Here is a 13,627-nt window from a genome sequence, read left to right as displayed (position 1 = left end):
ATTTTGTAGTTTTTGAAGTCCTGATTGGGAAAAAATTAAAATGCCTATTAATTTTGTTTGACTTTATATATAAGATGAAAATTGAAAGTTTTAAGTCTAATTTTCCTTGGTGAGAAAGAATATATTGTCTGTCATTGGGCTAGATTAGGCCTGATAGGTATGACTTTGTCATGTGTGATAAGTTTAGTCACATAATTTCTGTGTCAGCCTGTTGATGCTTTTAGTGTCATGAAATAGTCAATTATTGTAATTAGATGTGATCTCTGAGCTACCTTTTTCCTTTATTAAAAGATAGCTTTTCTCTAGAGTTAATCTTGTCAATTTGCTAACTTTGTACTGGAATCATGGTAGAAGGTTACACAGAACCAGTTTAGCCTAGTGATTTTCAAACTAATTGAAAGCATCCTACAAGCTGTTCAAAGATTCTTCAGTGCCATTGCAGGATTGGAAAGATCAATGGCAGAATTCTTATCTCTCTACCCCACTGTAGCAAGGACACCTTTTATCTCTTATATTGGGGCTTCCAAGAAATATTTTGTTTGAAGAATTTGAAAACTGCTGATCTAGACTCACCCATTTAAGAAAAATGAAGCCCAGGTTAAGTGATTTGTCTAAAGGATATAGTAGAACATACATTATCTGATGCCTAGTCCGAAACTGTTTAAACTTGTACTATAACAGAAGGGCTGTTTTAGGGCTGTTTTGGTAAGCAAAGGTTTCTCTTAGTTGACACTTCTTTTTAATCAATCTGTATATTCAATTAGGAATTTTTATTCTAATGCTTTACATTTGTACCGGTAGATTTGCTGTTTAGTCCTACTTGTAAGCCAAGCATTGTTTTCAAATCTAAAGCAATTCATTTGGAAAATACAAGGAAATCATCCCATTGTTTCTTGGACTGGAGAGTTTTCAAAATAAAGATAGGAAATTTTAATGAAAAAGATAAAGATAAATAAGTAGTAACAGCAGTACTTAGTTAGTTCTTTTTATCTCTTTTCTGGGTTCATTTTGTGATGATTATAGCCTTTATTTTGTTATGATTTGATCTTAAAATATTTATAAAAGCTTGGGTATCTTTAAGTAGATTCCAGTTTTCCCAGTGGGCTTTTTCTAAGGTTATGTTGAATGAGAGGATTTGTTTCTAATTCTAAAGTGCATTTTACCATGTTTTTGTAATATGTAAGTGCATCTTGTTGGTAATTTGGAAATTGTCTTCTTTATGTTATGTAAGGAAAATGTTAGTGTGGTGTGTTTTAGGATGTGTAGATGTAGGTGGAGAATAGGCAGAATGTGAATAATGCTTGTATTTAGTGTTCTTTCGAGGTTCCTGAATGTTAAGCTGTTTGCTATTTCTTTAATCACTTTAAAAGGGCATTATTCCCAAATATTCAGGCTTTGATTTGCACTAGAATAAAGTATTTATTTCCTTAAAGATTTAACAGAGGCTTTGGATGAAGATGCAGACCCCACAAAATCTGCACTGTCTGCAGTTGCATCTTTGGCAGCTGCATGGCCACAGTTACATCAGGGTATGTGTGGGTTTTATTTTTTTTTATTTTTTATTTTTTGCTTATTTGTTTGACTTTATTTTTAATATATAAAGGTATATTTTAAATTGCTAAGTATTTATTGTTTATGTTCTAATGACTATTTCATTTTTAATAACTACAGGCTGCAGTTTGAAAAGCTTGGATCTTGATAGCTGCACTCTTTCTGAAATACTCAGACTGCACATCTTAGCTTCAGGTGCTGATGTAACGTCAGCAAATGCAAAGTACAGATATCAGAAACGAGGAGGATTTGATGCTACAGATGATGCCTGTATGGAGCTTCGTTTGAGCAATCCTAGCCTACTAAAAAAATTATCAAGCACTTCAGTGTATGATTTGACACCAGGTAGTTAACAAGTTGAAATTTTTATAAACTGCCTATCTCCCATCCTTTTGTGTCCCTTGTGCCCAGAAAACAAAGAAGCTGATGAGAAATTTTAGATGATAATCAGTTTTAAAAGAGAAAGGAAAAAAATGTCTTTTAAGAAAAATTTGTTAGACTACAAATAATGATCTAAATTGAGTCTGTTTTTCATATTAATTTTAATTATAACAAAAAATGTATAGAGTTTAATGAACTTTAGAGAACATACAATAAATGTAGAGCACCTTAATTCCCAACATTCATATAGTCTTTATAATTTATAGCAGTGATTTTGTACAGTCTCTTAAGAGTAACAGTTTAACATGTGTTTAATTCATGTGATCATAATTTAGTTTTTTTTTTTCAGATTTTTTTTTTTGTAGTTGTAGATGGACAGCATGCCTTTATTTTATGTTTATTTTTATGTGGTGCTAAGGATAGAACCCAGTGCCTCACACATGCTAGGCAAGCACTCTGTCACTGAGCTACAGCCCCAGCCCATAATTTAGTTTTGATTTGAACTTCATTAGTGAGCCTAAAAATTAAAACTTGAAAAATAATTCTTTGCAATTAGAAAAATTTTCATGTCCATTTAGCTAGTATATGTAAGATGGACATTAATATTTAGAATGACTTATATGTCACATAACTGCTAAATTGGATTCAAAGTTGCTTTGAAAAGATGCCATTAGCATGTTTGACCATGAGAAGAGTACTCATTATTCTTTCTTAGGTATTCCATATAGAGTCACAAATTTAAAATTTTCAAACACAATTCCTTTTTCTCATTGATAATAAAGAAGTTGTTTACCAATTTTTGACAGGAGAAAAAATGAAGATACTTCATGCTCTATGTGGGAAGCTACTGACCTTAGTTTCTACTAGGGATTTCATTGAAGATTATGTTGATATATTACGACAGGCAAAGCAGGAGTTCCGGGAATTAAAAGCAGAACAACATCGAAAAGAGAGGGAAGAAGCAGCTGCTAGGTAAGATATAATTGCAGTCAGTCATGCTATTAAAAACTGTTTATTTCTTTACATCTAAAAATCATATTTTACATTGTGTTATGATATGGCTTATTCTGATGTTTGATGGCTTTACAAAGAAGTTATTGAATGGATTGCAGTAACATTTGGAGCATCTTTCATAATTTGATAAAGGCAAGATACTAAAAATTAAACATGTCTGCATCAGTAGACTATAATATTTTACTTTGACTTTCAGAATTCGTAAAAGGAAGGAAGAAAAACTGAAGGAGCAAGAACAAAAAATGAAAGAGAAACAAGAAAAACTGAAGGAAGATGAGCAAAGAAATTCAACTGCAGATATATCTATAGGGTATGATTTGAACTACATCTGGTTACCTGGCTTTATTTATTCATCTTAACATACATAAACGATAAAAATCAAAAAACTTAAACTCTAGAATACTTCCAAATCTTAGAAAACTAGTTTTCTATAAGTACATAATAATTGTTTTGTTAAGCTTATAAAATGTATATATAGGAAGTCATCAAGTATAGATGTGTTGTGTTAAATTTTTAAATTTTAGACAAATTTTCTTTTAGAATTAATGTTTTAAATGATAATTTTACAGAAAGCTTTCAGTAGGTTTTTAACCAGTAATATTTCTTGCATGAATAGTTTATTTCCAATACCACTATCCCACTGTTCCAGAGTTCCTCTGAGCTTCACAGATGGAGAGGGATGAGATTTGAAATTTCAGTTTATGGTAGAGAGAAAGGATGATAGCACCTTAGGTAAGTTAGAGACTGCCAAAGTATTTTATTGCTTTTCAAAATGTTTGGGGTAAGAATTAGCTATGAAAAGTAGGGCCAGGTGCAGTGATGCATCCGTGTAATCTCAGTGATTCAGTTAACCAAAGCAGGAAGATCACAAGTTCAAGGCCCGCCTCGGCAATTTAGCAAGACCTTGTCTCAAAAATTAAATTAAAAAGGGGTAGGGATGTAACTTAGTGTAGAGATAATGTCTAGCATCAGTAAATCCCTGGGTTAAATCTCCAGGACCACAAAAAAATTAATAAAAATATAAAAAGTTAATAGAAATGGCATATAAAGACTGGCAACTAAATGACAATCAAAATTTAAAAAACGTTTTATTTTTTAATTTGTTATTTTTAGGTACACTTTGACATATTATATTATACATACATGGATTATAACTTCTAAATAGGCTCCCATTCTTGCAGTACATGATGTGGCATTTCACTGGTTGTGTATTCATATATGAGCATAGGAAAGTTATGTCCAGTTCATTCTACTGTCTTTCCTATTCCCATCCCCCCGCCCTTTCCTTTATTCCCTTTTGTCCAATCCAGTGAATTTCTGTTGTCCCCCCCACCACCCCAGTTTATTGTGTGTCATCATCTATATATCAGAGAGAGAACATTAGGCCTTTGGTTTTGGGGGATTGACTAATTTACTTCCATTGGGTAATAATCTCTGATTCATTCTATCATTACTACCCCCATACTACCTCCCTTCCCTTCACTTCCCTCTGTCTGGTCAAAATACCTCTATTCTGTCCCCACTTATTGTGAATTAGCATCTGCATATCAGAGAAAACATTCAACCTTTGATTCTTTGGGATTGGCTTATTTGACATAGCATATATTCTCCAGTTCCATCCATTTACTGGCAAATGCCATGATTTCATTCTGAGCAATATTCCATTGTGAATATCCATTCATTATCCATTTATCTGTTCAAAGGCTCCTAGGTTGGTTCCATAGCTTAACTATTGTGAATTGAGCTCCTATAAACATTGATGTGTCTGTATCACTGGAGTTATGCTGATTTTAAGTTCTTGGAGTATATACCAAGGAGTGGGATAACTGGATCAAATGGGGATTCCATTTCAGGATTGCTGAGGAATCTGCTTTCCAGAGTGGTTGCACCAGTTTTCATTCCCCAGCAATATATGAGTAAACCTTTCTCCCCACATCCTCAATAAGATTTATTGTTACTCGAATTCTTGATAATTGCTGTTCTGACTAGAGTGAGATGAAATTCAGTGTGGTTTTAATTTGCATTTCTGTAGTTGCTAGAGATGTTGAACATTTTTCATAAATTTGTTGACCATTCACATTTCTTCTGTGAAGTGCCTGTTCAGTTCTTTTGCCCATTTATTTATTGAGTTGCTTTTTATTGTTAAGTTTTTTGAGATCTTTGTATGTCCTGGAGATTAATACTCTATTTGAGGTACAGGTGGCAAAGATTTTCTCCCATTCTGTAGGCTCTCTCTTCATGTTCTTGAAGGTTTTCTTTACTGTGAAGTTTTTTAGTGTGATACCATCCCCTTTATTGATTCTTGATTTTATTTCTTGTACTTTAGGAGTTTTGTTAAGGTCGTCAGTTCCTAAGCTGACATGATGGAGAGTAGGGCGTACATTTTCTTCTAGTAGGCACAGGGTCTCTGATATAATGCCTAGGTTCTTGATTCACTTTGAGTTGAGTTTTTTGCAGAGGGAGAGAGAGAGGTTCTATTTCATTCCACTACATATAGATTTCCAGTTTTCCCAGCACCATTTTCTCCAATGTATGTTTCTGGAACCTTTGTCTAGTATAAGATAACTGTATTTATGTGGATTTGTCTCTGTGTCTTCTATAATGTTCCATTGTTTTTTGTGCCAATACCATGCTATTTTTGTTACTATTGTTCTGTAATATAGTTTCAGATCTGGTGTTGTGATGCCTCCAGTTTCACTTTTCTCACTAAGAATTGCTTTAGCTATTCTGGACCTCTTGTTTTTCCAAATGAATTTCATGACTGCTTTTTCTATTTCCATGAACATCATTGGAATTTTAAAAGAAATTTCATTAAATCTGTAGTGCTTTTGGTGGTATGGCCATTTTGACTATATTAATTCTGCCTAATTGAGACAACTTGTGTGTTTTAAAGGACACTATTAAAGAAATAAAAGCCTAATGAATGGGAGAAAAAATTATAAATTCTATATCTGAAAAGGGACTTGCAGCTAGAATATGTAATGAATTTTTATAATTTAACTATAAAGACAACACAATTTTAAAATGACATGGATTTGAACAGACATTTGTCCAAAAAAGACATACAATAAGTGTATGAAAAACTGCCCAACATTATTAGCCATCAGAGAAATGCACATTAAAACCACAATACCACTTTATTCCAACTAGGATAAGTGTAATCAAACTAATGAACGTAAGGTGTTGACAAAGATATGGAGAAATTAGAATTCTCATACATTGCTTATGGGATTATAAAATGGTATAACTGTTTTGGAAAGTAACTTGACAGTTCTTCAAAAAGTTAAAACTATATTGCTGTATGTAAACATGTTATAGCAATTCTCTTATGTACCCAAGAGAATTAATAGCATACATCAATCAAAAATGTATACACAAATGTTCATAGCAGCATTATTCTTAATGGCAGAGAGTGAAACAACTCAAATGTCTCTCAGTTGATAAATGGATAAACAAAATGGTGTATTTCTTCTGTTATATTATACAGGAGAATATTATTCAGCAATAGAAAGGAATGGAGTTCCAATAAATGTTGCAATGTAGAGGAGCCATGAAAACATGCTAAATTAAAGAAACTAGTCTCAAAAGGCCATGTATTGTATGTTTCTATTTAAGAAATATCCAGAATAAGAAAATCTATAGAGACAGAAAGTAAAATGAGTGCCAGGGGCAGTGGGAAAAAGAAAATGAGAAGTAACTGTAAATGGATTTTTTTTAATGATGAAAATGTTCTGAATTAAATAGTGGTTTTATGTCATAAAAATGATCTTGATTTATTTTTTATTTTTTATTTTATTTATTTTTCATTTTTGGTGCTGGGGATTGAACCCAAGGTCTTACACATGCTTTAAGTATGTGCTCTATACCATTAAGCTATATACCCAGCCTATATTTCAAATTTTTTTTTAAACCCAGAGGTACTCTACCACTGAGCTACATCCCAACCCTTTTTTTTTTCTTATTTTGAATGAAGGACTCACTAAGTTACTAAGGGTATTGCTAAGACTCCTGAGTTGCTGGGATCCTCGGCCTACACCACCACTGTATTTTTTATACTCATCCAGTCTCACTTACGTATGTTATCTCTTTCTTCTGAATACATGTGAGCTTGCAAAACCACTCTGTGGATGTAGAACATAAATGGTTGGAATTTATTCTAAGGCCATATAATTTTAGTTTTAATTTAAGCAACAGAGTAGTATGAATATCCATATTTTTCATTCTGTGTACTTTATAGGAATTGAACTACTTTTCTTCTCCAATATTTGTCTATATCTACTCTGAGCTGCCGTCACCTCCTAGCCAGCCACCTGCCCTATTACAGTGGCTTCTTTACTGGTGTCCCTTCGTCTTTGTCACCTGGTTAACTTTACAAATAGCAGCCAAAGTACTTTCAAATTATACCAATATCCTTGTGTAAACTATATGTTTTGTTCCCATTGCTTTTTGGATAATGCCCTTCAAGACCAAACCTGATCTAACCCAAGATATACTCATGTATATCTTGATTTACTGATTTTTCACTTACACATTTCTCAAAATTATAAGCTCATTTCTCTTCAGGTTCATGCCTATGCTTATGTGCACATGTTATTCTTCTGCATGATATACAGATTTCCTACTGCTCACTACTTCCCCATCTTCCTGGAGTCACAATTTAAATACCACTTTTTCAAACCAGCCTCTCTTGATCCTGGACAGGTTTGATTCTTCTTGAAATGTTTTCTGGCATCTTTTGGTACTTATTACATATTTTAATTTTATCATATATAATTATCTTTTCTCTGCAAGACTATAAACACTGTGTCTTATTGTTCACTACTTACTAAGCAATAATGCCTGATACTTTTAGGCAGACAATAATATTTTTTTAAGATCTACATGACAGTAAAGTGAGATAATATTTCATGAATGGAATAATATATTCATCGGTAAGTGTATTCTTTGTTTTCATCTTAAAGGGAGGAAGAAAAGGAAGATTTTGATACTAGCACTGAAAGCAAAGAAACAGAACAAAAGGACCTTGATCAAGATACAGTCACTGAAGATGAAGATGACCCAGGATCACATAAAAGAAGCAGAAGGGGTAATAACATTGAGTTCATTTTTTTGTTATTGTTTGTTTTAAATTTGGGGACAGGTCTTGTTAATTTGCCCAGGGTGGCCTCAAACTTGCCATCCTCCTTCCACAAGCTCCTAAGTCACTGAGATTACATGCATACACCACACCTAGTAGTGATAAGGTAATTTGTTGGTTCAGCAATTCTGAAATATATATTAGATTTTTTTCATTTGTGATTCCAGGATATATGTGTGTGTGTGTGTGTGTTAAATGCCCACCTTATAGCTCATAATGAGTTGTAAAAATGGTGACCATTTTGTTAAAACTGGTCATGTGAAGTCATTTGTATGTTTATGATTGATTATATCTTTTTTTTTTTTTTTTTTTTTTGCGGTGCTGGGGATTGAACCCAGGGCCTTGTGCTTGTGAGGTAAGCACTCTACCAACTGAGCTATCTCCCCAGCCCCTGATTATATCTTTATTCAGATATCACTTATACTTTAAGGAAGAGAGACAATATTCCTGTCTCTTTAATGGGTCGAGTTTTCCATAATTTCAATTGGCAAATTTTGCTTAGTTTTTGCATTTATTATTGAAATCAAATCTAATATTATGCTAATAATGTATTCATTCAACATGAATTGAGTGGCTCCTATGGGGTACAGATATAAAGATCAGTAATGCTTGTATTGGTGTTTTATTGCTGAGAATGAAAATCTGCTGCTTAAAATAATTTCATATATTGCTGGGTCACAGAATATACTGTTGTTTCTTTTCATTTTGTTTTGTTTTTTATATAATTTTTTTTAGTTGTACATGGACACAATACCTTTATTTATTTATTTGTATGTGCTGCTGAAGATTGAACCCAGTGCCCCACACGTGCTAGATAAGCGCTCTACCACTGAACCACAACTCCATCCTCGAAAATATACTGTTTTAAATCTACTGATACAAATTACTTCTAATACATAGTTCAGAATTGCTGAACCAACAAATTACCTTATCATTACTAGGTGTGGTGTATGCATGTAATCTCAGTGACTTAGGAGCTTGTGGAAGGAGGATGGCAAGTAGAGTGCTTGCCTAGCACATGTGAGGCCCTGGGTTCAATCCTCAGCACCACATAAAAATAAATGAATAAAATACAGGTCCATCAACACCTAAAAATACATACAAATTTTTTTTTTCTTTTTTTTTTTTTGTGGTGCTGGGGATTGAACCCAGGGCCTTGTGCTTGCAGGGCAGGCACTCTACCAACTGAGCTATGTCCCCAGCCCACATATAAATTTTTTTAAAAAATTATTTCCAAGGATCCTTAACCATCCTCATTTAATAACATTTTAATGGGGATCCTTAAGTTAATTTTGTGCCTATAATTGGGATGGAATTTCTTTTTTTTTATATATTTTCTAGATGGTTACTCTGGTTGGAAAAACTCCTACATCTTGGAGAATATATTCTCTGATTACAATGCAGTTAATTTCAAAATTCAAAACAAACTGTATGTTATCAGTTTTAAAATATAATGAGTAGGACTGGGGTTGTAGCTCAGTGTTAGAGCACTTGCCTAGCATGTGTGAGGCACTGGGTTCAATCCTCAGGACCACATATAAATAAAATAAAGGTATTGTGTCCATCTGTAACTAAAAATATTATATAGTATATTATATATAAAATATTTTGTATACATAAAATACTATGTATATAGTGAATAATGAGTCAAAAGAGAAACCATAAGAAAAGTAGAAAACATTTAAAACTTCTTAATACTGCATATTAGCATTCATTGGATCTTGTCCCTCTACTTAGAAAAAAAATGTATAGCTTTTAGTACATACAAGGGACAAAGAAACATCAAGTTAACCATTTAAGATTGGGGAAGGAGTATCCCCCCACTAGAAAGAAATAATAGATAAAAGTAGGAATTAATAGAAAATAAAACAGTAGATAAGGACAGTTAGACCAAAACTTTGTTCTTTAAAAGAAGATAAAAACTAGAAAGACCTTGACTGAAATTTATTTTTAAAAAGATCAGAAAGGACTTGGGGGTGTGTAGCTTAGTGGTAGAGTGCTTGCCTAGCAGGCAGAAGACCTGCTAGGCAAGGGGTTTGATTCCCAGTACTGCAGGGAAAAAAAGAAAGAAAAAGCAAAGGGTCACAATAAATGAAATTAGGACTGAAAAGTAGAGAGCGTAACTACAGATAAAATAAAAATTTAACAACAAGGAGGACTGAAGATATAGCTCAGTGGTAGGATACTTGCCTAGCATACACAAGGTTATAGGTCCAGACCCAATCACCACAAAACCAAAAAAAATCAAAATAAAAAGGAAACAAAAGAAGACAATATATAACATAGTTTTCTGATAGTAAATTTGAAAATGTAGACAAAAATGAACAAAATTCTAGAAAAATACAAACTATTAAAATGGGTTCTTGAAGAAATTTTAAAAGGCAAATAAATGGTCCGTAACCATTAAAGAACTTGAATCATTACTAAAAATCTTCCACAAAAAAAAAAATCAGTCCTACCCAGTGTGGTAGCCTGTACCATTTTTGTATAAATTGTAAGTTAAAAATCTTTAAATGGTTGAAAAAGTCAAAAGAAGAATGATACTTTGTGATTAGTGAAAATTATATGAAATTCAGATTTCATTGTCCATTAATGGGTTTTAATGAACACAGCCATTCTCATTCGTCAGTTACTGCTTTTGTGCCACAGTGACAGAACTGAGTAGCTATGACAGACCTTATGACCTACAAAGCATAAGATACTACCTAGCCTTGTGTGAAAGTAGTTTGCTGAGCCCTTCCTTAGATTGTCTGGATGGCTATTAGAGAATAAATAGCATACTGTCAAGTTACAGATTTTGTTTGTTTCATTAGATTTCAATGTGTCGATTTTTTTACTAACAGTGTATTAGACGTGGTGGTATATAAATAGCAGAAATTTGTTTTCTGTTTCTGGAGACTTAAAGTTCAAAATCAAGATGCCAACAGAGTTGGTGTCTGGTGAGGCCTTTTCCTTGACTTGCAAACAGCACCTTCTTTTTCTTTTCTTTTTTTCTTTTTTTTCAGGGGAGGGGTACCAGGTATTGAACTCAGGGGCACTCAACCGCTGAGCCACATCCCTAACCCTATTTTGCATTTTATTTAGAGATAGGATTTCACTGAGTTGCTTAGTGCCTCGATACCCTAAAGCTGACTTTGAACTCAGGATCCTCCTGCCTCAGCCTCCTGATCCGCTGGGATTACAGACCTGTGCCACCACACCAGCTGCAAACAGCACCTTCTTGCTGTGGCTTTTTCTCTGGGCATACCAGAGAGCAAGAGCTTACGTACCTTTTCTTGTTTTCATAAGGACACCAAGCCTGTTGGATTAGGGCCCCACTCTTGTGACCTTGCTTAACCTTACTTACCTCTTTAAGGGCATTAGCTACAAACACAGTCACATTGGGCCTTTGGGCTTCAATATATGAATTCTTGGTAGAAGTACACAGTTCAGTCAATAATGCATAATAACTTGGGGTAGTTTTTAAATCTCATTTTCCTAGTGAAAATTTAAAATATGATAAAGATAAATTTTATTCAACCACAGGGAAAAGGGGACAAAATGGATTTAAAGAATTTACCAGGCAAGAAGAGATTAACTGTGTAACACAAGAGCCTCTTACTGCTGATGAGGAAGAAGCTTTAAAACAGGAACATCAACGAAAAGAGAAAGAGCTCTTAGAAAAAATCCAGAGTGCTATAGCATGTACCAATATTTTTCCCTTGGGTCGAGACCGCATGTATAGGCGATACTGGATTTTCCCTTCTATTCCTGGATTGTTTATTGAAGAAGATTATTCTGGTCTCACTGAAGACATGCTGTTGCCTAGACCTTCATCATTTCAGAATAATTTACAGTCTCAAGATCCTCAGGTATCTACTAAAACTGGAGAGTGTTTGATGTCTGAATCTACCTCCAACATTGACCAAGGTCCATGTGATGATTCTGCACAGCTGCCAAAACCAGTGCATAAGCCAAATCGGTGGTGCTTTTACAGTTCTTGTGAACAGCTAGACCAGCTTATTGAAGCTCTTAATTCTAGAGGACATAGAGAAAGTGCCTTAAAGGAAACCTTGTTGCAAGAGAAAAGCAGAATATGTGCACAGCTAGCCCGTTTTTCAGAAGAGAAATTTCATTTTTCAGGTAAATTTTCTATGAAAACTATTTTTCTCCCCTAATCTCTGGGTATTCACTATTAAATGTTTTCCATGCTATTAAAAACATATTTTAAACACCTTAACATTTTGACCATTCTCTCAGTATGAGAGTTAAGAGTTTGGAAGTGTGTTTCTTTATAGGAACAAGGTTCTTGAACTGAGTGTTCCTATAGTCTTATCTACTTGGGAGACCAAAGGAGGAGGATCACTTGAGTACATGAATTGGAAGCCAGCCCTACAACATAGTGAGACTCCATCTTGCAGGGGACAACAGAAATATGGTTGTCCGAATTTTTGGATTCTATCTGGGTTCTTTTTGGATTATGAGAAACCATCTATAGTGTGAGAATATAAGTGTTCTTTCTAATCTCATTCCTTGGTTAGTAGGCTCTGAATGCCCAGGGCTATAAGGCTGCCTTCAGTTTTGGAGATATTATAGTGAATGAAGTTAACTCACTAGAGGTTTTGCGGAGAGCCCAGGGACAGATTCCATTAATGATATCTTCTTTGGAAATTGGCTACCAGGGTAGATCAAGTAGGAGCATTTCCTATCTCATAGCTGGCCCATTGACAACAGATCAGAGAAAGCAGGAATTTTTAGATGTAAATTTTATATTAGTAATGAGGATTTTCTAGGTGGAAAACTTAAATTTAAGAACATGTTACCATAACTACTTTAGTTCTTCTCAGGATTATAGATCACACTTCTTCATATTCCTTGACATATTGTATAAATCATCCATTTAAAGTATATAATTCAGTGTTTTTTAGTATCTTCACACATATGCACAACCATAATCACAGTTGTTTTTTAGAACATTTCTACCCTCTCAAAAAAAAACTTTGTAGCTTTTACCTGTCACTCTGCTATATTCTTCCCCACCTGACCCCCCCGCCCCAACCGGCCCCCAACCTTCTCTCTACTCTAGGCAAATTTGTCTCCGTAAAATTTCCTGTTCTTGACATTTCCTATGAATGGAATCATATAACTTACGGTCTTTTGTGACTGTATCTTTCATTTAGCCTAATATTTCCAAGATTCATCCAGGGTATAGTATATATCAGAACTTCATTCCTTTTTTTTTCTGACCAAATAATATTCTATACTTTGTATGTACTTCATTTTACTTATCCATTTCTTAGTTGATAGACATTTGGTTTGTTTCTACCTTTTGGCTTTTATGAAAAATGCTACTATAAATATCCATGTGCAAGTTTTGTGTTGACATAGTTTTCACTTGTCTTGAGTATATGCACTGAGAGCGGAAATACCTGATTACTTCCCTGTTTAATTTTCTCTCCCATAGTGTATGAGGATTCCAATTTCTTCACTTCTTTCTAACACTTAGAATTATCTGACTTTTTGATTATAGCCATCCTAAGGGGTATGAAATGGTACCTCACTGTG

At 34.0% G+C, this 13,627-nt stretch overlaps 1 protein-coding gene across 1 annotated transcript in view; it reads left to right on the top strand.

The window, feature by feature from the left end:
• Positions 1–13,627, top strand: part of Baz1a (bromodomain adjacent to zinc finger domain 1A) — a 98,447-nt gene that overhangs the window by 64,349 nt on the left and 20,471 nt on the right. Inside the window, 6 exon segments of the mRNA XM_047541489.1 lie at positions 1,434–1,529; positions 1,672–1,896; positions 2,739–2,904; positions 3,143–3,256; positions 7,908–8,032; positions 11,609–12,205. Of these exon segments, the coding sequence (XP_047397445.1) occupies positions 1,434–1,529; positions 1,672–1,896; positions 2,739–2,904; positions 3,143–3,256; positions 7,908–8,032; positions 11,609–12,205 (1,323 nt within the window).

The sequence above is a fragment of the Sciurus carolinensis genome, chromosome 2 (assembly GCF_902686445.1).
Source record: "Sciurus carolinensis chromosome 2, mSciCar1.2, whole genome shotgun sequence".
Classification (NCBI taxonomy): Eukaryota; Metazoa; Chordata; class Mammalia; order Rodentia; family Sciuridae; genus Sciurus; species Sciurus carolinensis.
This window is presented reverse-complemented; position numbering and strand designations above follow the sequence as displayed.